At 33.7% G+C, this 24,596-nt stretch overlaps 2 protein-coding genes across 2 annotated transcripts in view; one reads left to right on the forward strand and one right to left on the reverse strand.

Moving 5' to 3' along the window:
* The first annotated feature begins 3,786 nt into the window (after nucleotides 1–3,786).
* On the forward strand, nucleotides 3,787–6,828 carry LOC143257216 (uncharacterized). Its single transcript, XM_076515608.1, has 2 exons — nucleotides 3,787–4,097; nucleotides 6,502–6,828. The coding sequence occupies exons 1-2, from the start codon at nucleotides 3,927–3,929 to the stop codon at nucleotides 6,655–6,657; spliced, it is 327 nt and encodes a 108-aa protein (XP_076371723.1). The 5' UTR covers nucleotides 3,787–3,926; the 3' UTR covers nucleotides 6,658–6,828.
* A 5,048-nt stretch (nucleotides 6,829–11,876) lies between these two features.
* Nucleotides 11,877–24,596, reverse strand: part of LOC143257215 (afadin-like) — a 46,290-nt gene continuing 33,570 nt past the window's right edge. Inside the window, exons 20-29 of the mRNA XM_076515607.1 lie at nucleotides 24,279–24,352; nucleotides 22,876–22,994; nucleotides 21,958–22,095; nucleotides 20,926–21,235; nucleotides 20,070–20,342; nucleotides 19,232–19,780; nucleotides 18,896–18,998; nucleotides 17,694–17,909; nucleotides 16,319–16,426; nucleotides 11,877–14,611 (exon numbers count right to left, since the gene is read on the reverse strand). Coding sequence (XP_076371722.1) covers nucleotides 13,919–14,611; nucleotides 16,319–16,426; nucleotides 17,694–17,909; nucleotides 18,896–18,998; nucleotides 19,232–19,780; nucleotides 20,070–20,342; nucleotides 20,926–21,235; nucleotides 21,958–22,095; nucleotides 22,876–22,994; nucleotides 24,279–24,352 — 2,583 coding nt within the window. The 3' untranslated portion in view covers nucleotides 11,877–13,918. The remainder of the gene's footprint in view (nucleotides 14,612–16,318; nucleotides 16,427–17,693; nucleotides 17,910–18,895; nucleotides 18,999–19,231; nucleotides 19,781–20,069; nucleotides 20,343–20,925; nucleotides 21,236–21,957; nucleotides 22,096–22,875; nucleotides 22,995–24,278; nucleotides 24,353–24,596) is intronic.

Here is a 24,596-nt window from a genome sequence, read left to right on the forward strand (position 1 = left end):
CACTCATATGAGTGCGTACATATATTATTTTAGTTTGAAAAAACAAAAGTTAGGAAGTGTCACAGTATTAAGAAATAATTTTCGCAAGTTAAAACGTATCTCAAGGCGGCTGGTATGGGTATTAAAACTTTTATGAAGACAAAATATCAATAACATCTTTTTTAACCTGAAGATGACCTAAAAAGGTCGAAACGTTTACCTCTACTTTATTATAATAAAAGTGTTAAAACCCATACCAGCCACCTTGAGATACGTTTTTACTTCCATTGTGATTCTCGTCATCGCAAATTGTTGCGAATGTTACTTTTATAACTAGCTCCAAGTTTAAATCTTTAACACTTTTACCTGTCAGTAACTAGCTCCAAGTTCATATATTTATTACCTTTCACAGTCTAACAAGCTTCAAATTCATGCCTTTATCACATTTCCCTGTCAGTAACTAGCTCCAAGTTCATATATTTATTACCTTTCACAGTCTAACTAGCTTCAAATTCATGCCTTTATCACCTTTCCCTGTCTGTAACTAACTCAATGTTCAATTTTTTATTACCTTTAACAGTCTGTGACTAGCGCCAAGGATGGTCTGGAATAATGTGGTGGTTATGGTGCTTAGTTCGCAATCTCAGAATCACAGATTCGAGACCACGTCATCGAACACGCTCACACTTTTAGCTGTTAGGGCGTTGTAATGTGACAGTGAATCCCACTATTAATTGATAAAAGAATTGTCACAGCTAAATTAAGGACGTTTAGTGCAGATAGCCCTCGTGTAGGTTTGTGCGAAATTCGAAACAAACAAATAAAAGTGTTTTATGAATTAGTTTTCCAAATTGCGTACGTGGCTGTGCACGCGATCTTTATCAAACAGTTAATTGAACAGGTCGTATGAGATAAGCTACATGCTTGATTGGATGATCAATTTGGTACTTCTTAAAAGAATATCATATATACACTGCTGGCCAAAATCTTAAGATCAATAAACATAAAGAAAAAATATGCATTTTGCGTTGTTAGGCTCAACCACTTATTTGAGTAGAGCTTCGAAAGATGAAAATAAGAAAAGGAAAAATAAAAATAAAAAAGGTTTTAGCATTTAATAGGGAAAATGTGAACACTATGAAATTAACCTAAATACTAGCTGGTCAAAAGTTTAAGACCATACTGAGACGAAGCGTTAATCGGTAAACACGTAACGAAATTTAGTCATTTGTGTTCAAGCATTAGCGTTGTCAACATCTCCCACTGACATCTCCTGTGTTACATTGGGTAAAAACATGGAAAAGGCTAAAAAGTTGACAAAGTTTCAACATGGGAGAATTGTCGAGCTGCAAAAGCAAGGTCTCTGTCAATGTCCCATCGCTGGTGAGATTTGGCGTAGTAAAACTGCTATTGTAAATTTCTTGAAAGACGCTGAGGGATTCGGAACGATAATTTCAAGTGGTTGGCCCAAGAAAGTTTCGCCGGCGTTGAGCAGGAGGATTCGACGGATTGTTCGGCAAGACACCAGCCGATCGACGAACCAGATTAAGGCCCTAACGGACGTATAATGCATCTCAAGAACAATAAGACGGCATCTACGAGAGAAAGGCTTTAAAATCCGTGAACGTCTTCAAAGACTACTCCTCCTGCCTCACCACGAAACAGCTCGGTTAAACTTTGCTGATAAGCACCAAACATGAGACGTAGAAAAGTAGACAAAGGTTTTGTTCTCTGATGAGAAAACATTTAACCTGGATGGTCCAGATGGCTTCCAACGTTACTGGCACGATAAAGATATCCAACCGGAGACATTTTCTACACGACACAGTGGAGGAGCTTCCATCATGATCTGGGGTGCTTTCTCCTTCCATGGAACAATGGAGCTTTAGGTTATACAGAAACGTCAAGCAGCATGTTGGAGAGAGCATCCTTGTTGACTGAAAGCTCTCGTTTGTGTGGAAATGACTGGATCTTTCAGCAGGACAACGCTGCAATCCACAATGCCCGTAGGACAAGGGACTTTTTCATGGCGAATAACGTGATTCGTTTGGACCATCCAGCGTGTTCTCCCGAACTCAACCCCATTGAAAATGTTTGGGGGTGGATGGCAAGGAAAGTCTATAGAAATGAACGTCAATTCCAAACAGTGCATGATCTTCGTGAAGCCATTTTCACCACTAGGAATAACATTCCAGCCAGCCTTCTGCAAATGCTTATATTGAGAAGCCAAAGCGAATGTTTGAAGTTATTCGCAGTGCAACTCACTACTGACACCTCTTGTTGGGCATTTCCTACCCTGTTTAGGGCTTCTTTTTGGTATGGTCTTAAACTTTTGACCAGCTAGTATTTAGGCTAATTTCATAATGTTCACATTTTCCCTATGAAATGCTAAAAAAGTTTTTTATTTTTATTTTTTATTTTTTTATTTTCATCTTTCGAAGCTCTACTCAAAAAAGGGTTGAGTCTTAACAACGCAAAATGCATATTTTTTTTTTGTTCATTGGCCTTAAGATTTTGGCCAGCAGTGTATATATATTTGAATATAGAATGCAATGACAGAAAAATAAAAATAGAAGAAGAGAGGCATTATTTGATATAATACAGAGAAAAGAAAAACATCAACCATTTGTTAGCTCTTTCTGTGCAAGTTTTTCAAAGAACAATTTATCCACAGTCGCTATAGATCCGCTATATTGAGCGGGAAGAAATGTTTTCTGGTTAACATCAGAATGGCTACATAAGTTGTATCAAAGAGATGTAAAAATAGGATGGAGGAAAAAAAGTGGGGTGGGTGAGTATTTAGGATTTAATTTTTGCTGCACGTGTTTCGAAGACTTTTACAACAACAGAGCTTCAAGCAGCAAAGGAAAATATTATAAAACACCAATCGTTTGAATTCTAACCATGATATTGATTAAGCATTATGGTTTAGCTAAGCCTAATCTGCGTATGTCTTAAGACAGGCTTACTTCCAATGATAAGGCCCTAATAAAACACGGTTCAAACTTATTGTTTCAGCACAGTGAACTGTTAAAACAGGCACATCTGCATTTTTCTGCAGCACTGTAAGATACAAGATGGTCATAAATTAACAGCAGTTTTCCCATATAAATACCAGGCCACTATGATATTTGTAAAAGGGGCAAAAATCTCATATTGGAAGTCAAGTGCTCCAAACTACCAGGCCATGCCCAACAGCTTACTTAACCTCTGAGATATACAGTACAAGTATAATATTGACGGAATAAACACCTTCTGGTGGTTCAGCTTATAACAATAAAATTTCGAATTTCGGTACCTGTGGTGGACACAGCACAAATAGTCCATCGTGCAGTTTTGTGTATTTAATTCCAACGTTTTGAAGCCATAAATATTCAGTTGTTGATCAATAAGCACTCGTTTTAATTTTTTTTATTTTTCAAACTGAATGTAGAGACATTACAAATTAATGTGTATTTTATGTAAAAGTTTCGAGAACAACTGGAGTCAAGTATGAATCTGAGACATGCAACAATGAGAGGAGAGATTTCCTGTAATTCTCTTCTCATAGTTACGAAGCTTTCCGATGTAATTTCACAAGACTTAGATCATCACACGGCTCCTTTCTTTAAAGCAGTTTCATTTAGTAGGATGTTACTTCAATCAAAAACGGGTGCAAATGCTACAGCCGGCAAGAGTAATCGAAGCTTCGTATATGGATCTTTTTTCCGCGAATATTCGAATGCAATAATATTCGGAAATTCGCCTAATTAATATTAATAAATATTAACTTACCATTGTAGAAAAATGAAGTCAAATCTGAATAAATAACACTTTATTTAACTTTTTTTGGTAGTTGTCTGCTAAAGAGGAAAAGGAAATCCAACTTTTGTGAACATTGCATTGTGGGTACAAGATTACAGTAAACCTTCTTAAAGTTGCTACTTTGGCGCCAAAAGACTTTAAATATGGAGGATCAAGGCAGAAAGTCTGCTGTTTGGAAGTATTTTAAACTAGATGGAAAGAAGGCAGAGTGTCAGCTCTGCAAAGCAAACCTGTCATTTTGTGGAGGTACAACAAACCTAAGAAATCATATGAGTAACAGGCATAGTGGAATTTCCCTAACTTCCAACAAACAGGTGAGCAGTGAGCACATGGCTGTTTGACATTTCTGAACCTGCAGGAATATTCTGTGTTTAAAATTATATTATCCCATTTTTTTTTAAATATATGTTTTATATTTATTTTATGTATAGCTAGCAAATATATAATTAATTATTCACCTGCATTTGCAGGACTCTAAAATGTTACTGCTGCACCTACACTGGGACAAACAACACTCCTGCAGCTGAATCCCTGTGCTACCAAAATGAATGTACACAGCACTGAGAGAATAAACAGGAGCCTGGCTCTTATGTGTGCTGTAGATCTTAGACCACTCAGTTTTGTTGAGGGTGTAGGATTTAGATATTTTGCAAACCAGTTAAACCCATCATACAAAGTTCCTTGTAGAAATACTGTTGGTAACTACCTTACAAAACTGTACAATGATGCCAAGACAGAGATGATTGGAGAACTGAGAGACCAGCATGTTTCACTGACCACTGATTTGTGGACTAGTAATGCAATGCAAGGTTACATTACTATCACAGAACAACACATTGACTTGCAATGGAAAATGCACTCAAATGTTCTGGGCACCAGACTCTTTTCTGATAGACACACAGGTCAAAATATTGCTTCTGAAATTCACAATCTGTGTTCTGAATTTCTAAACACCAACAATATTGTCCACTTAACTACTGATAATGCTGCAAATATGGTTGTGGCAGCAGAAAAGTTAGGCATTTCTCACTCTGGCTGTTTTGCCCACAGCCTTCAGTTAGCTCTGCAAGATGGGCTTAAGCTTGCACCCATTGCAAAAGCCCTTGGGGCAGGGAGAAGGTTGGTTACATTCTTCAACCATTCTGTTCTGGCCACAAGTGCCCTAAAACAAAAGCAAGTTCAGATGGCTACTGAAGCCCAGAAGGAACAAGTAAAGAAGGGTCCCATCATTGCAAAGAACCTTATACAGGATTGCCCTACAAGATGGAACTCTGCGCTGGAGATGGTGCAGCGACTGGTAGAGCTCAGAGTGCCCATATATGCAGTGTTGGTAGACGCTACCATTGTAAAAAGTGGAGAAAGATTTGACATTGATGATGTCTTTTGGGACACGATGCATACAATAATCCCAATACTTCATCCTTTTGCAGAAGCCACTGAAATTCTTGGGAAGGAAGATCTTCCCACAGGGTCCTCAATTTACCCTCTGCTGACAGATATGATGGAGGACCTTAAGACCACAGAGGAAGACAAAGCACTAGCTAAGCAGTTGAAAAAAACAATCAGTATGGGATTGGTGAAAAGATTTAAATTCTTGTCAGAAGATGGAGGAATCATTAATGAAGGTCTGAATAGTTCCCTGCTGAAAGCTTCAGCACTTGATCCTAGATATAAAGTCTAAAATTTTTTGACCGAAAGTCAGAGAAAGGAACTTCATGCCAACATAGCAGAAGAAATCAGGAGATCAAGCAACACTGCAGAAGTCAAGAAGGAACCTGAGGCAGATGAGGTAACAGAACCACCTGTAAAAAAAACCCATTATGTCAAAAGTTTTGAGTTATGTAATGGGTGATACAGTAGACTTGACAGAAGGCAGTGATGTTTCTTCAGTTGAGGAAGAGTTGGCTGATTTTGTCAGAGAGCCTCTAAGGCCACCAAACCCTCTTCAGTGGTGGTCTGTGTACAGGTCAAGGTTTCCATCAATTGCTTCAGTTGCTAGGAACTACCTGTCTATACCTGGTACATCAGTACCAAGCGAACGTACATTCAGCACAGCAGGTTTGACCGTCAGCAAGCTAAGGGCTTCCCTTAACCCTGAACATGTGGATCAATTGGTGTTCCTGAACAAGAACTTGAAGTCAGCAGTCAAAGCCAACATGACAGTCCCTTCTGATTTTCTCCCTGCATCTGATGCTCTCCCTGCAGTTACAGTTACCTGTACCCCTTCGAGTGCTGCCAGTGCTGCCAGTACTAGCTCACAGGTCTCTAATCCAGTTTATCCCCAACTTCCTGGGCTCCCATCCTCAAATGTAAAGGAGGAAACACCATGAACAGGAATGTGCATACACTCAGTATTTTCAGTGAAAGTTGTTTTATGAGGTTTTTTTTACAAATGTTTTTATTGTTAGTGTTTAACTTTTAATATTTTCCAAGTAACAATGGACAGAGCATTAATAATTGACCAGGATGTGGAACAGGTCTATGTGGCTGCAGCATAAACTCAGTATTTTATGTCTATTTTAACTTGTTTAGTGTTAATTGTTTTCTGATGTTTTTTTATGTTCATTAATAAAGTTCGTGTTTATTAATAATGTTGTTTCCCCAGTGTGTAGAATAAAAGAAAACAAACAACAATAATTATTTTGACAAGTATTTTATTCAACACAGTATAGTAATATAATTACATAAATAAAATAATAATGGACAACAATTTTACAGCATCAAAATAAGAAAAAACAGGTCACAGGTGCCAGAAGTCAGCTTTTGTACAGAGGGCTCACATTGAACAGAGCAGCAACAATATGGTTTACAGTAATACATTACCCATGGTGCACTGTGACAGGAAGTTCAAGAAAAGAATGTAAACTTCAGTAAATGATGAAAAACAAGTTATTTCTACTCTTTACTGGCATAAATATTGCAATTTAAGGTAAGTTAATTATTAATTAATAATTCTAAAACGATCTAACAAGTATATGCACGAATATTCGGATATTCACGAATTTTCGCCCACGAATATTCGAGTGCCGTTCTGACATTCGTTGACCGGCCTAGCAAATGCACTGATATATGTAAACGAAGAAACACAGAGAAACAGATGTTGACACGTCAAACAAATAAGACCAAGTTCTAAATTATTCTGAGTTCTGTACTAACTTGGACAAGTACATAGAAATAATAATTAAACATTAATTAAATGTATTGATCTTGTGATTGATTGAATTTCAGGGTCGTGTCAGAATCCTGATAATGGTGAAAATTTCTGACGCTAGGAGTGCGAGACGTCATCGATTCTCGAGTAGCCATTAAGTGTGGTGTTCTAACCTTCAACTGGAATCTTTTAATTAAAAACTTAGTTGATAATATTAAAATTATAAGTATCACAGAGTGTCACCAACTCCATTTGATGACACTTGTCTGCGATGGTGTTATTGCCTTGAGATTTTTACATGTTTTACAGTAATTACTGTACGCTGAATCCCAAATGATATCCATTTTTCTCCATCAAGTACAAAGTTTTCACAAACCGCTGTACGTACTTTTACATAAGTGAATCATTTTTATTGAAATTAGGTCATATTTGGTTATTCTTTAAATGTTAACAACCACTGGCTATAGATTTCTCTAGACCAATCGTGACGTGGACTCTTATCCATCGTTCTAAAGCCCACGAGAAACACACCGCTACTATATAAACGGTTAACAGGTCCCATGACGTGTCACTTCTAGATACTTCCACAATTTTTCTTCAATATCATTTATTCGTCGCTATGGCAACAAGAGATTGTGTAAATAACCCAAACATGATATATTTATGGTACATTTGTTGTAAATGTGATCTAAGTAGGAGTTTTCTTTTCTTTCCAATCTGTAAAAATTTCTTACGCATTAGAAAAAAAAAAAAGAATATTGTTTTCAAAATCTACGGATTTGAATTATGGAAGATCCGTGTTATTAAAACCAAAATACTGTATCTAAATATTTCTATACACACCAAAGAATTCATGCGATTTCAAGCGGTTCTGAATAATTCACTGAAAATGATAAATAAAATCACTTCGCTTGTAGTTAACAGTGAAACTTCAATATTGTGTTGGAACTAGGGCTAGTGGGCTGTTGATTTTAGTTTTACCTGATACAGGTGAGGCTAGAAATAGGTTTAGGCTCTTATGCACAGTGCGCGATAAAAATCAATCATTATAATAGAGAAGTTTGATAAATCGATTGGTCATTTTTCGTGTTTCCAGTGATTTGTAATCTGGTTGAAAGAAGTATTTTTCACCTTTATCTTTGTATTAAAAACAACCGGACATACAGGAAAACCCGATACGGACAGACTAACCATACTAATAGTAGAAGACTAAGCTACAGGGAAACCTGATACAGACGGATTAACCATGATAAGGCAGAAGATCAGGCTACATGAAAACCCGATACGGACAGACTTACCATGCTATAGTGGAAAATAGCGATTACAGGAAAACCTGATATGAACAGACTTACCATACTGTAGTGGAGGATAAATGCGACATGAAAATCCCATACGGACAGACTTACCATGCTATACTTGAAGATCAGGAAACAGAAAAACGCGATACGGACAAATTTGCCACACACTAGTTGAAGATAAAGACTACAAGTAAACCTGATACGGACAGACTATCCACACTAAGGTAGAAGGTGTCGAATTCACCCAAAAAAAGAATCATGTATTTCAGGCTAGTTCTGCTGCATACTGAAAGTCAATCACTATGCTTAACTAACTTCCTTTGTTAAGTACTTTTCTATATATAAAGAACTTGTGTACTACGTTGCTCTCTAGTGCGTAAACCAGAAGAGAGTCTCTTGGGTATTGTGAACCTGTTGTTGTTGTAGGGTGTCTTTTAGGTGTTGTAATAGATCTGTTGTTGTTCTAGGGCGTCTCTTAGGCGTTGCAGATGTTATTGTTGTAGGACGTTTTTGAGGTGTTGTAGAACTGTTGTCGAAGAGCGTTTTTTTAAGTGTTGTAGATCTACTGTCGTTGTAAATGCTCGTACAAATTATACGGTATGGGTAGGTATTAAGCCATGTTTGTCTTCTTACCTAGAAATGGTCTTGTGTGATTTAACTAACAAACCACAACCACCTTGGTATGAATATGTTTGGGACTGGGAATACTACTTTATTCCACTCCAGATTTCTAATACCATTATTATAAACAGTGAAGTTTGCATCATAGAATCTGAGTGACGTAAGACTGGGATGTGGTTTGGTACTCGAAATTTTTAAATTAAGAAACCCGCATTCACTTCTACGATACCCCTGCTTTCTTCATGAGAAGTTAAGTATTAAGTTTATTCTTTTGTTTGTGAAGTGTTCCTTATAAAAATAAGAATTTAAACTTCCGCCTATCTGTTTCTTCATCAGTCAATCGATCTATCTGCCCATCCATACATGCAAATGTCTATTTGTTCGTCCGCCTATCTTCTGTCAGTTAATTCATTTTTCTGTCTTTTCGTCTATCCTTCGTTTCTTCTTCTATCTATCACGGAACTGTGGATTTAGCCATATTTTTATCTGTCTTTCAATCTACCCCTTTAACTCATTGTATATGTTTGTGGTTAACAGCAATTTAAAGCTATTGTCGTTTTATTTGTAGTAAAATCAAAAACCTTCCCTCCCGTAAAAAGTTGTACGTTTTGAAATAAATAAAAGTAATTCTTTATTAACCAGGTTATTATTTTGTGTTTAGCACTGCAGTGTAATGAATGGCATTAAACTAAATAATATTATGCTATTCATTCTTACCCTTAATGTAAATGACTCGTATCAAATTGATAAAAATTACACTTCAAGAAATTAATCTAGTGCACATCCTCACAGTTGTTGTCCTTGTAATTTAATAATCTAAATAGTATATCAACAACCACAATAGCCCGTGCTGGATTAACTTTCTGCGGAGATCCATAAACATATAATTTGAAATTGGGGATGCTTGCTTTATTACTCTATCGATAATCTATAATGCAAACTATTTACTTACATAAAATGATTAATGAGATACCGAAATTTCACATCGATTACATATTTATTTTTAATAATATCCGACAATTCTTTATTTAGCATTTTTATATCTAAGATATAAGCAGTATTTCTTCGCACACATTTAATTTAATTACACATTTCTGTATAAATTCATTACATCATCATTTTTTTTCAAATTTTCTTATTATCCAAAAAACAAATGTTCATACCTAATGTATTTTGTTTGTTCACATAGCAGTTTTTCGACATTTTCGTCGATACAAAATTAAAGAGCTTTTGCAGGCACAGTGGCATGGTGAAATAAATGGCTTTGGGTTATCGCACTTATATTTATATATACTTGTATAACAGTAACCAACATATATAGAAACATCCAAAATCGTCATGAAAAATGCACAACTAAATATAAAGTAGCGCCATCTGGCACTTACTACACTACTTTGCACCGCAGTCATAAGTGATATACTTCCAAGGTATTTAACACACACTATAGGCATCAATCAGCGGAGACGACACATACAATCAGTAAAATAAAAATATTTTGTAAATTGATGACAGTGTCAATAGTGCTGCCATCTCGTGATATTTCATCATATTAAAATGTAAATAATAATAATAATAATAATAATAATACCAAAATGTACCCAGTGCCACAGTCTGAAATGTCATGACATTGCAAACCGGGTTTCGATATGCGTGGAAAACACAATACACACAGCAATTGCAAAACTTTGCGCTTAACAAGCAAGCAAGCAGAAATGTAATCAAAGTTTAGATATTGACATAATCATTATCTCACAAGAACGAAGGTTAAGTAACGATATAAAGCTGTCAATCAAGTGTCAAAAACATCTAATTCAAATCAAATCAGAGAAAAAGTGCCCAGTAAATACGAATTTGTAACGTTATATCAATGTTCACCGACATTTTGTTTTTCAAATATAATATATGCATATGAGCTTTTCATTTTGAATCGTACAGATCATGTGAAAATATGAACACAAACTATCTTACACACACATACTTTTATACATACATACATAACAGTTTGAGAGTTCAGATACCTCACGAATCTTGAGAACACAGTGAAAAAAAAAAGGGCAGGTATATTCAGGCATAAGTAATTATTGGATAAAACTGTTTACGTATCTTTTTTAAAAAATAAATCGTCAGTTTTAATCAACATATAAATAGCAAGAGCGTCATGACTTTACAAATGAAAAACGATTTTAGGTCTTCCTACATTCTTCCAAAACATATTTTATAAACTACTTGTGATGTTTTCCTTTTCAAAACAAAGATGAAGTTTCACCGAGTTTACAGCACTGAGTTAACTCTCAATGAAACACACTCTGTATTGCGGGCTGAAAGTCGTCTGCTTGAAACGCAAAAAAAAAACCATCATTTAGATTTGTCGATTTATTCTTTATCATTTATCCAAGAGTTTCTCTTATCAATCTTGCAGAATAACACTTAATTCACTTTAAAATCGACAAAAGTACATTCGTATTAAGATGGGCGTTCTTTTATTCAAAACTAATAGGGCTTTCACGTACAGGACATATCACATCCAGAAAAAAAAAATCAGGAAACTTAGAAACTGATTTTGCTTGAACCGTGCTAAAAATCAACCTAAATTTACATAATTTACAGTTGTTTCACTTAAAATACACAAAACATTTTATTGGACATACAAACTATAAAATTTTTATTTTTGGTTAAATACGTTTTCTTCTAAGCAGTTACTTATTAGGCCTTGTCGAAAAAACAAAAAAATCGAATACAAAGTTATTTCACTAAGCCTACATTATTTTCATCCACAGAAAAGTTTTTCCCTATGACGTCGCTACATTATTATTATTATTATTCAAATGAAGAAAAGATTATTCAGACATTGTAAACTGTATGGTATTAAAGATAGATAGTGTACCCATGGATCCAAAAGTGCAGAGTAAATTTTTGCTGGAACATATGAAAATCAATCCTCAGATTCAAAATTCGGTCGATCTAAACACTCGGTCACGCAAATAACTTGTATAAAACACATATCGATCACGCAGTAATAAGCAATAGAATTTACTACAATTTTTATTTATTTTGCTTTTACATTTGTTTATGCAATTTTTGTTACTATGTATCCTACACCACTAAATTCATGGACACAGAAGTAAGTTGGTGAAATAAATAATTAAAAAACATTTTTAAGCGGACGGGATGGATCAATTGCTAATTTAGGCCGAAAGAATGTTATGATTTTCAGATACCTCAAAATTTTTCACTTCTATAATTGTTGTTTGTAGCTACAATAAAAATGTCGTATTAAAAGGTGATAAATATTCAATTATCTGACTCAAAACTCCATAATGGACAGAAATTATAAATACAGCAAAAATATTAAACATGTGTAAACATTTATTTATGTCGAATACAAATAGCTCATCTGAACGACTAGCACTTTCAAAAAAGTTATAAAAAATTACAAGTTTTCTTAATCAGTTTTAAATATACAGCTGTTATTAAGGATAGTGATATTAGATTAAAACTTTTTTAAAAACTAAACCTGGCTTAAAGTTTATTCAAAGATCAATGACAAAAAAGCATTTAATATTGATACATGAACAGCGCCATCATCAGGCTTAACAATTTATTATATATATCTATTATATATACAGCACACATCTTTGGCTTGTAAGAAGTTTAAATAATTTATAATTCAAGGAAATAAGTAAATAATTTGCTAGTCATCACTATTGGTACATTCTACTATATTTCTCTACATTTTATTCTGTTACAAAATTTACTTTATTACTCAAGTAATTCAAAACATTTTACCCCTATAGAAGGAGACGGAGCTTGATCCGTGTTGAATTCACTGTCACTTGATTCCAAATGATCCTCTATAATAGTAGGTCCTTGGAAACATACCTTTTTGGGAACATGTTTATCTAACATCCTAATAGGCACAAACAAAGATGATATATACATTAGGATATACGTTACGCGACTGTACATTTTAATGTTTTCCAACTTCCTCTTACAGTGACGACCAGTTAGACTGTATTACAAAACTTGAAATGTAACAATTCGTAATCAGAAAGATGGCTGAAGTACTGAAAGTTAACACACTTCACTAAACTTGTAAAACAGCCAAACCTGAAAATATTAACCACTGCACCACCATAGTGTTTCCAATTCCAGTCCACGGTTTTATTTAGTATATGGTTATATTTTTCTACTTTCATCGTGTTTTAATAATTTATCAGGGATATCATTAAACTCGCAGCACTTATCACTTTGTGACACTGTATCAAACTGAGAACAGCAGCAGTGATCTTGTTGTGACACATATCAAACTGTAAGGACAGTAGAAGTGATTATATTGTGGCACACTAAACAATTATAAGGATAGGCTTCAAACAAAATAACGGTGATGTCTAGTGTTTATATGACCATGTATATCGTTGTATTTCATAAACTAAACATTACTCATCAATTATTTTCATATAAAAGCACACCTGCACTTAATACACCATGGACACTCTTGTTGTACAAAATACAGTCGTAAAAAGGTAAAATCTGTGGCTAATACACAGTTATTTATCTAGTACAAGATTGTCTAAGATATCACTTCCACTTTGTGTTAAAATATTCATTACACGGTAAAAATACTTTCCAATAAAATATAAACCTTAAACGATCATACAAAATTATGCAAAGAAGGTGCTATAGAATATGAATAAAAAAATATATCTGATCTTTGCAATAAACAATCTAATATTATAATTATCACTTATATTCACAAAATATTTTTAAAAAATCGTTTTGTAATTTACGAGTTGGTGTGAAGTCAAAGTTACGACAATCTTAACATGAAATAATTTTTTCATCAATAAGTAATAGATCTGAAAGAAAAATATTTCAAATACACAGAACAAATATTATGATAAACATATACAAAGGACTGATCACTTTTAAAATACACAAAGAATTCTATTAAAATACATGACATACAACAATGAGCAACACAACAAAATGTCAACTGATAAAGTCTTTCAATTGTATTACCATCTTCACATACGTTACTTTCACAAACTTGTATAAAAAAACGAATTTAACATGTTGATTCTTTGCTATGTATGTTTTCTTCTATTTCTCTCTCTGCTTTGGAGCTCTGAAATCTTTCTTTGGGTGCCTCCATCTGTCCTTCACTCACAGCAAAGATTTTCATCTTTTGCCGAAAACTGAGTTTCTCGGGTTTCACAGGCTGCGCTTGTTGCCGACGGCTTCTTTGAGCCTGGATTCTCTGTCTGGGATCTCGGTAGACCTCCTGAGCCCCAATTACACCAGGAGTGACTCCACATTCGTATCGAGGTTGCTGGGATTGTGACTGCTTAAGTTCTTCATCAATATCATCCAATGTGTATGAATTCGAAGGAGACGGAGCTTGATCTGTGTTGAATTCACTGTCGCTGGATTCCAAATGGTCCTCTATAACAGTAGGTTCTTGGAAAGATACCTTTTTGGGAGCATGTGGAATAATGCAAGTTTTTGCTTCAGTGACTTGTTGTTGGGTATTTCTATTAGAAAACTGGTTAATATCTTCACAAGATGACTGCCTCTCTGATGGTACCTGCCCCAAAGAACAACTAGAAGACAGCTTATTATTTTCTTCCAAAACAGCCCCTTCTTGTTCTAATGTTCTCCAAGAAGGGTTTTGGTCTCCTGTGACTGATACAGTGAAAGAAATGCCACATTGACTTGGAACATCCAATGGCTGGTGGTTCATTCTGTTATTCTGTTCATGCTAGGTGAAAAAATTAATAAATTTTACATAACAAACTACATACACATTAAAAATATAAAAGTTTCTTGTATCTTTAACCACTTACAATGGACTCCTTAATTCTAAAAAAGTTGTTTCAGTGGTGTAGTACAGCATAAACCATTTCATTAAACCAATGTTAAAAATATTACAAAAAGTTTGTCATATCTTCAAATAAAAAATCTTTCCCAAATATTGATATATCAGTTACATTAACAAACATCTACTCAAACCACACACCAATAAACTAAAGTTCAGTCAACTATTGAAATCATTATAAGATACATGGATACTTAAGTATGAAATTCTGTATTCATGCTTTCTTAGTGTCTGTGTTTACTAAATATAATTCTATGAAATTAAGAGTTTGGTATTCTGAATCTGAATGGCACCACTTATGATAGCCAGGTCAAAGGTCAAGCACAAACAAAAGGAAATCAGTCATTCCCACCCACCACTCAGTTGGATGCTCTAACCAGAACACAAATATTGAACATCATAGTTATAACATGTACAGTGTGTGTTGACAGTACATATCATGGCTTGAATCATAAACCTCCTCATCCAAAGTAAAATGTTAATTACTGGCCCTCTTATGGTCCAAAATCTTGTAAATATTGTTGTTTAATATTTACTTTTAGTCTGCAGCACTTCTGTATTTCAATTCCAGAAATCTATAAACCATTTTCCATGAGCAACACAACACAAAAGTTTTTGTTACAAGAGTATCAGTAACCCACAGTCAAAATATAGAACAATTATTAATACATTCCCAAGAGAAAAAAAACAAAAAAACAAGTATTTGTTGAATGGCTGACCCAATTCCAAATGATCCTCTATAATAGTAGGTTCTTAGAAATATACCTTTTTGGGAGCATGTTTAACTAACGTCCTAATAGGCACAAACAAAGATATGCTATATACATTAGAATATACATTATGTGACTATACATTTTAATGTCTTCCAACTTCCTCTTACACTAATGAACAGCTAGATTGATAACTCATCTGAATGACTGGCAACAGTATTTCCAGTTGTTGTTTTTATATAAGCAGGAGTTATTTTTTCAGCTCCCCTTCTCCAACATATCATGAACATTATATACAGTATAAATTTTATATGGTTGGTGACTTTTTCTTTTATTAAATATTTAAACACATCATTATTTGAGAAGTTCTGGGTGATAAAATATTAGAATTTCATTTGATAAATAAAGATGTTATCAATTGACAGTGAAACGGTAACAAAAATTTTCACTGTACAGAAATTGAATAGTGATAACTGATCATGATGAAACATTGTCCACTGGTCCCAATATTTATATTGTTAATTAAACAAACTGCAGTACCAAAAATAATTAGTTTTAATTTGAAAGCTTTTCAAAAATGTACATCCACATAACCAATCACGCAATGATGCAGTTCTAGTTATGAAACTATCAACTCATTTTTGGTGAGTTTTTTTTTTACCATGTAGGTTATGTACATGGTCTCAAATGGCATAGTGTGTGAAATATTACCTTAATCTTTAACCCAAAATTTGATTAAAATCTATTTCACACAAAGCTACGTATCATGCAGAAAGGAGGGGTCTACATATAAATGGACACTGGTCATTGTTACATCTTCTGAGACTTTTCAGTTAGTAGAGATAAAAATTATAAATGACTATTCAAACATGGTGCATGCCTGTTTTTGACAAGCTTCTTGTAAGAGTTTTTCTGCTGGTGTCTTAACCTCTTCTTGTATCCTGTTCATCTCCTCTAACTGCAAGTTGTGTAATCTTTTTTCCTGATCCTAGGGGAAAAAAACATATTAGAAAGTGAAAAAATTAGAAATGTAATGAACTGTTATTCTTTTTCTTATAATTAAACAGATGTCACACAAGTTTGATTTTAAGACATTTAAATGATTAACGTGAACATTCAATTATAACATGTTTTATATTATTTATTAAACAGATTTCAGTATCAATATAAACATAATGCATTTTTGTGTAAACTTAAAAATACCCAAGTCCATCAGATATAAAAACTATAATATACAAAATAATTTTAGTTATTAAATGTTTTGACTAAACAAAGACAAATTATCTGTAGATATTAGTAAATACATAAAGTATTGGCTAACCACATTACAGTATTTACATAAAATTTTGCATAATTAAACATTACAAGTCAAGTGCATGGCATAACTTTAGATAACTGTTGCACAAGCTCAGACCATCCCATTTTTGGCATGAATCTTCTAAGTAAAGGTAATATTAAATAAAACAAACATGGATATCTTTGTGTATAAAATATATCAAAATTAAATAACAGATTGAACAATCATCAAGTTTCTTAATATTTTTTATTAAAAGAAAGATGACACTTCAGGTTGGCACTCTTTGTCAAACTGTACAATTTTTAATAGAAAATATATATAAAAAAAATTTGGAAGCTGTTCAACTTATTAGATAATTTTGTTATTTTTCACCAGTATGCAGTCTTAACTATATTTGTCTTTGTATAAAATATATGAACCTGTACACCATTGTTTTTTTCATTTCCAGGAAACAAGGGAAGTTCGAAACTTGAATAATATCAAAAACTTATATATTATTGATTTATTGTGAATGTACTTGAAAAAATGCCCTACATACCACATGCCATAGGATGCAATATGAAAATCGTTTATCAAAATATGCCCACACAATTCTTGGGCATAGAAATAGTGGGCTTACCAAGTAATTCCCTAAAATAAGGAAAGGCTTAAACAATACTAGGCAGAAATAAACACAGTTGTGTTTTGAGTTTTTGTAGCTCAGTACCAAAAATAATTAGTTTTAATTTAAAAGCTTTTCAGAAATGTACATCCACACTATCAGTTACACAATGATGCAGTTCTAGTTATGAAACTATCAACTCATTTTAGGTGACTTTTGTTTTCTTTTAGTTATTATTACTAAATATTTGAACACATTATTTGAAAAGTTCTGAGTGATAAAATATTAGAATTTCATTTCATAAATAAAGATGTTATCAATTGACAGTGAAACTGTAACGAAAAATTTTCACTGTACCGCAAGTGAATACTGATACTGTTCATGATGAAACATTGTCCACTGGTCCCAATGGGGTGGTCTAATCCCAGTCTGTTGTTGTAACTGCTGTTGCTGATGAAACTTCTCTGGTTGTTTTAATGAATGATTCTTTTCCCAGTTCATCCTCTGTTGTTTAGCAAGTTCCGAGTCATTTTGCATCCCATGCATATGTTCCCCCAAGCTCTCTATTGTATCCTGAAAGAAATAATGTTTCAGTTTTAACTACTTATCTAACATTCACCAATCAAAATCTACACATCCCTTTTGAATTACATAAAGCAACACAGTGTTGAATGATTCCAAATAAATCATAATAGCAGTTTACAGTTCAACATGGGCAGTTTCATTAGAAACATTAAGATTTTCATTAAAAAACTTAACACAGCAATGAGAAGGCTCAGTGAAACCATCACTTGTCATTACAATATACTTACTGGTTAATGTTTTTCACAAATGTCAATTTTTAACCAACAGTCCAGCCAATAATGGAATCACGAGTAAAAGCTTAAAGAATTTACTACAAAACCAAATGAGGCAAATAAAGCATTTCTTATCAGGAAATGTTACTGTTGATGGTCATTTTAGGGATATTATTGCTGGAGTGCAGAAGAATAAACACTTTTGGAGACATCAGTTTTTTTTTTAAAAGGTAGGTTTCCAACTGCTGATGTAACAATGCCAATATACTGGTACATAAATAAACAGCTGGTATCAACATAAAGATTTGATAGATTTTGCAAAACCTAACAGAACAATAATCAGAAGTACATTCCACCAAGACAGTAAGACTGACACTAGCGTTACCCCAAAGTTGTATTATCCAACCAATCAGAGATTTAGCTGTCAAAACAGAAAAAATGACTGGATAAAGACTGAGGAAAAAGACCCATTGGGGTGAAGATCTGGTGACAAAACCCAGGGTGGTCTGTCATTGCAAGCAAACAGAAGTAATTTCAATTTCAGCAATGTTTTTCATGTCCTTTTCACCTCTCCTGTGTTCTCCAGTATTGTTCCAGCTTTAATTGTAATTTTCTAAAGCTACAAAACCAATCTGGAAAAAAACTAACAGGAACCCTGAAAACACACAATACTGATTAAACCTATCAAAGACCAAAATAAAATTAACCGTAAAAACTCAAACTCCATTAAAATTCTACAAATATAAAATAAAGTCATCTTACACTTTCCTTAGCTTCTTGATCCCATGTAATCCTGTTATGTTCTTTATCCCATATACGTGGATGCTGACTGAATGTTTCTTCAGAATGGGTCTTGTTGACCAGGCTGACCAACCAGACAAATTAGTTTGTACATTTATTAAACAACTGTCCAGGTAAATATTTATATTCCTATACAATCAAGATTTTAAGATAATTTATTTACAGAGACATGTCCTAATAATTATAAACATGCATTTCACAAAACTGGTTAACTTATTTCATCTCTTAAATTTTCATAAGTATTTTTTACCCTTGTAATTTTCATACTTTCATGTCTTTTTCTGATATTTTACTTACTTGTATAACTCTGGTTGTCTATGGTGAATTCCTGGTTGTTGAGATTCTAGCTCACTTGCCCTATTGGCTTGTATCTGATACTTAGAACTCATTGTTTCTGTACCTCCATACTGGTAGTGTGGTTGAAATGAAGATTGAGGCCAAGAATTATCAATTATTGTTTCTCTTCCATACATAGTAGGCTTCTGTGCTCTGTTTGGAGGAAAAACTTGGTTCTGAGTGTACGGAGTTGGTTGGGGAGGCTGCCCTTGAGAATGAAAACTTTCATACTGGTTAACTGGTTGACTTACAAAATGTTGTGGTCTCAATCTCATCATGTAAATAGACGTATTACTAGGTCCCTGCATTCTCCATTCTTCTTGGCGTCGTACCTCTTCCTGGATTTCTTCCATCTTTGCCTGGTCTTGAAGAAGATCTTGACGTCTAACTTCCACTGGATAAGATTGCCTAGGAAGAATGCCCTTGTAATTTCCAGGAACATCTTTTCCTTCATGCATACCTTGACAGGGTTCACCCTGTGAATAGAACTCATCATATGGTCCATTCCTCCTACAAAAGAATATTAAACTAATTTTGCTTACCTGTTTGTAAATGCATTCCAAATAACACTAAATACAAAACAAATTAGCTTGAAATGTTATATATCAAGGCATAAGGCAAAACTGTGTAAAATAATAAGCACTTTAAAGTTTAACTGTATCACAACAAAAAAAATGCTAAACAAATAAAAACACACCAATTAACTGCTTCCTAACTGAAAAGTATTGAAATACAAAATACATGCTCACTAAAAAAGATTAAATTAGTTCAAACCATATTATGAAAACAAACTGACAACCTTGAGTCCTTAAATTCATGTAGGTGGTCAATTCTGTACTGTTGTCCAAGAGATGATGTAGGTGGCAGCACCTGTTGAAAGTTCATGGAATTAGTATACTGATCTTGCTCCCTGGATGACACTAGAGTTGACAGTGGCCGACTATGATCCAGAGGAAACTGTAGGACTTGTTGTCTTTGCTCTGAATGATGAAGGGAAGAGTGGGACCCATGACGAACTTGAGATGGATGTGTTCGTTGTGGGTGTCGGCTGCTTGGGAGTTGAGGAGGTGGCCTATCAAAAAACAATTTCAGTAACTCTGCTCTCACTTTGTAAGTCATCTAACATGATACATGGACATATCATTGTACACACAAATCTTTTTACAGATACAAAGTATGAAGTAATTTTGTTAATATTTAGTCAACAAATCACTTTTGGTAACTGTACTAAGTTCAAGTATGCAGCTAATAAATAGTATTTAACAATTTTAAAAATAAAAGTTCTTCTATCGTAACATTTACAGCCACACAATTGTTTGCTTTAGTACTTGTTTCTCAAAGTTTTGGCCATTATGAAGCAAACATTCCATTGAAATTATTTCATCTAATTACTTGCTATTCATATTTCTCTAGCATATCAACCTTTTAAAAATCATTACTTGAGAACAGTTTGATTTCTAAAATTCATAAAATAGATTAAAATATGAGTTGACAGTGGTGTTTCATGTGGGATTTGTGTTAACAGTAATTACATGCATTGAGGTAATTACTGCAACTGTCTTTTAATAAAATATATCACAAAAAAATTTAAAAACAATTCTGATTGGACTGGAATCTCTTCACTCCAAACACTAAAAATCTGAGTTCACACTAACCTTGCTGGAGAAAGCTGTTGTTGATACACAATGGAGTTCTGGTAATGGTGTTCTTCAGAAACCCGAGGCTGTTGCTGCTCCAAGTGATTTTGGGAAGTAGAATGGACATGAAGAGAGTAAGGAGGAGGCCCACATTCTGTGGGAGCAGCACCGTGCTTCTGGCTAATAACTGGTTTGGTCTCCTGACTCAAACTCCCATACTCAGTGGTTTTGAGCAAGGAAGAATTAAATGAGGAGGGTTCATAGTGGTTAGCCTGTGATAAATTACCTGTCGATGATTGTTTAAATGATTCCGTAGGTAATGAACCAGCTAAAACAAACAAAACTGCAACTTAAAAAGGAATATCATAGAATGAAATCAGTAGCTATTTTTACACAAACAAGTAACATTCTAACAAGTAAATGTCACTGTTACACAATACTTAACTGCTATCCAACAAAACAATTTAGTAGAATAGAAATGCCACTGTTATACAACATGTGCCTATTAGTTCTTAAACTTAAGTATTTACACATATATTCTATCTCTAATGAACGTTTACACAATCACATGTCTGAATGAGATAAACATGATCATACTAAAACTAGTAATAATAAAAAACATGACCATACCAAAACTAATAACAGTAGATTGTAACTTATCAATAACACAGCTACGAAGAAACAGATACGCAAAATATGACACAGAATAAAATAATAATTCTTAAATTTCTTTTAATTCATTACTTTCTTACATTTTCAGTCAGATAATTTCAGTTCACAAATGCTACAGAAATAACTGAAATAAGAGCAACAAATCTAAACTTCTTCACACAAAGTTGGATCTTTAGCTTAGTTAAAGGACTATACAATAAAATACACTGGTGACTGAATAAGTTATCTAAATTCGTACTTTTGTGTTCGGTTTCTTTTCTTGACTGACCTATAACCGTCTGGATTGTTAAGTACCTAATCACATTTTTTATTTCTATCAGAAAAAACATATTTATATTAATTTCTATTTCTCTAAATAGTGTGGAAGTCTATACTAACTTGCTAGAGAAGGAACACTTGTGCTATTATGAATACCATGACACGGAGGATTTCTGTAAAGTAGAGGAGCTCGTTCGTGCTGTACCCGACTTGGAATGTCTCGCTCACTCAGGTATCGAGAACCAGGAAGGGTTCTGTCTATACGTTTCAAATTACATAATACTTAAGGTCATTCTCAAAAAAAGGAAACATAAAACAACAAAATTAATCACTAATGATATCATTTATAATGCATTTAACACACACGCCTTAAACCCAGCTGTTTCAACAGGAAATAAATATCTACTTAACAAACAACAATTTCACAGAAGAAAGCATCCTTATTGTATAAAATAATACTTAACTCATTTTTTATCCATTTTCAATTTCCAGTTGTTTTTATATGAGCAGGAATTATTTTTTCAGCTCCCCTTCACCAACATATGAACATTATATACAGCATAAATATTAATATGGTAAAAAAACAAGAACCTATGAAAACAAATATTAGCTTTAACAAAAAAAAACTTTTATAAGCTGAAACTACAAACATTTATTCAAAGAAATTCATTAACCCACACTTTTATGAAAAATATTCACAAATTTTGCTGGAAAGTCTCTTCCCCCCTCTCCCATGATTCAGAGAAGCCCAGTGCACCAATCAAGCATGTACGTTATCCTCAATCGCTCACATGGCAACTTTATGATGGTTCCATGTCAAAAAGAAATCCACTAGCCCCTGGCACTCGAGCCAACTTACAACGATTGGTCTGTTACCTTGTGAGATAAGGTATGAACAGTTTTAAAAATATTTACTAAAACAATCAGTCTGAAGGTATATATACATAAAATATACTATTTCATTCTTTAAATAATTTTCATGTTCACTGAATGAAATGTAACATACTGTACATCAATAATCTTTCCTCTAATTTTTACCTTTGGACAAGAGAGGAGACTGCTGGGTCAGTAAAGCTGCCAGACCATGGTAAAATACCGCCTGCTTGGCTACTTCTAAAGTCACCACCGGACCTGTACGAGCCATAAGTGCTGCAGCTCTGAACAAAAGAGGACAATTACGTAGTTCACATGGTGTCATGTAGAAACATTTATAACAGTAGAACTAATTTATGTTGGACTTAGAAAAGTAGAAGTGTGAGCTGTGTACTTATTTCCTGTTAAAACTAATCTCTTTAGCATGCAAAGAATCATTCATTTACAGATACATAACATAGACATGACAAACACAGAGCAGACATACATCCCTTCATGCACATGATACATTCACAGCAGACAGAAGCATCATCATAAAGACACACGATCATGGAAGATGCGACATCACACAGACATTCTCCAGAAATATGTTACCAGATACATACTTATGGTACAGCAACATTACAGGCAGACACATCACCACACACACAAATCACAAAAAGGCATGCACATAGTAAACATATTCTGCCACTGCACACACATACATAGTATTAAAAGGTACCATCATATATATTAATAGCCCTACTTCTTTGTCACCAAGGTTTTAAATATAGATATATTTAGCCATTTGCAAAGTTAAATATCCCTAACACCTTTTCACATACATTCTCGCCATCAGCTACATTGTACCAGAAATGAAATGCTTACAATAGCATATAAAAAATTAACACTTCCAGTTTGCCTCTAAAGAGAAAAAAACTCATCCTTCAAAGACGCTCAGGCTATAGGATTTTTCTTCATTTCTGTCAAGACTTTTTGAACCTATGTGGTTTTCTAACATCATGAATAATATCAGTTTTATTACATTGTTTAACTCAACAAACAGACAAAATGCCATAATTTGGATCAATTTTGTGTCAATGAAAAAAACACAAAAACAAAAGTGTTTTCAATTTCTCTGAGTGTATACCCAAATATTATTATTATCAAATAAATATTATTATCTTGGATATGATTAGACAATAACTACAATCAACATCACAAATACACGAGTCTGTGCTCAAAACCCTCTAGATCATCACATTAATAATAGTACTTTTCTATCATACAGTCAATACCCTGGAAACCTCTAGATAATGGTATTTTAAAATATTTTTACTATTATTAACAATTTTTGTTATTTTCTAACATATTACATAATTCTTAAATATCAGTAAACTTGTACCAAGATGTTGGTATTTTAAAATTCAAACATTTAAATATTCATTAATTTAAAACTAAAAACACAGTAATATGTGGTAATGTGTAAGTATAATTACAATTCCCAAAAGAAGTTATCCATCAGGACAAACCCAAAAGAATAAAAGCTAAGACAGATTCCATATACACAATGATAAAACTTAACTTACTTTTCTTGTGAGATTCCAATTAGTGAGTGTCCATCCACTCTGAGTAACTGGTCTCCAGCATTAAGTCTTCCATCCTAAATACAAATTCAAAGTTAATTTAGAATATGTGCAACCAAATACAACTGATATGAATTTTTGTGCACATTTTAATACAGCTGCAAGTTATGAAGATGAGAATAAACCACTTTGTTTGTGAATAATGCACATTTCACTTCCAAGAAATCTGTATGAGTGGAATATTTCTAGGTATTCACTCTGAATTTGCCAACTCATGTTTGTTCCATTCTAACCAAAGCTATGAGCACACATTTCTATACC

Source organism: Tachypleus tridentatus, chromosome 7, assembly GCF_004210375.1.
Source record: "Tachypleus tridentatus isolate NWPU-2018 chromosome 7, ASM421037v1, whole genome shotgun sequence".
NCBI lineage: Eukaryota > Metazoa > Arthropoda > Merostomata > Xiphosura > Limulidae > Tachypleus > Tachypleus tridentatus.

Bases quoted from the DNA above. Each gene is read 5' to 3' on its own strand.
- LOC143257216 (XM_076515608.1), top strand. From the start codon at position 3,927: ATGGAGGATCAAGGCAGAAAGTCTGCTGTTTGGAAGTATTTTAAACTA. The intron at 4,098-6,501 runs GTGAGCAGTGAG...ACAATTTTACAG, and splicing joins CCCTAACTTCCAACAAACAG to CATCAAAATAAGAAAAAACA.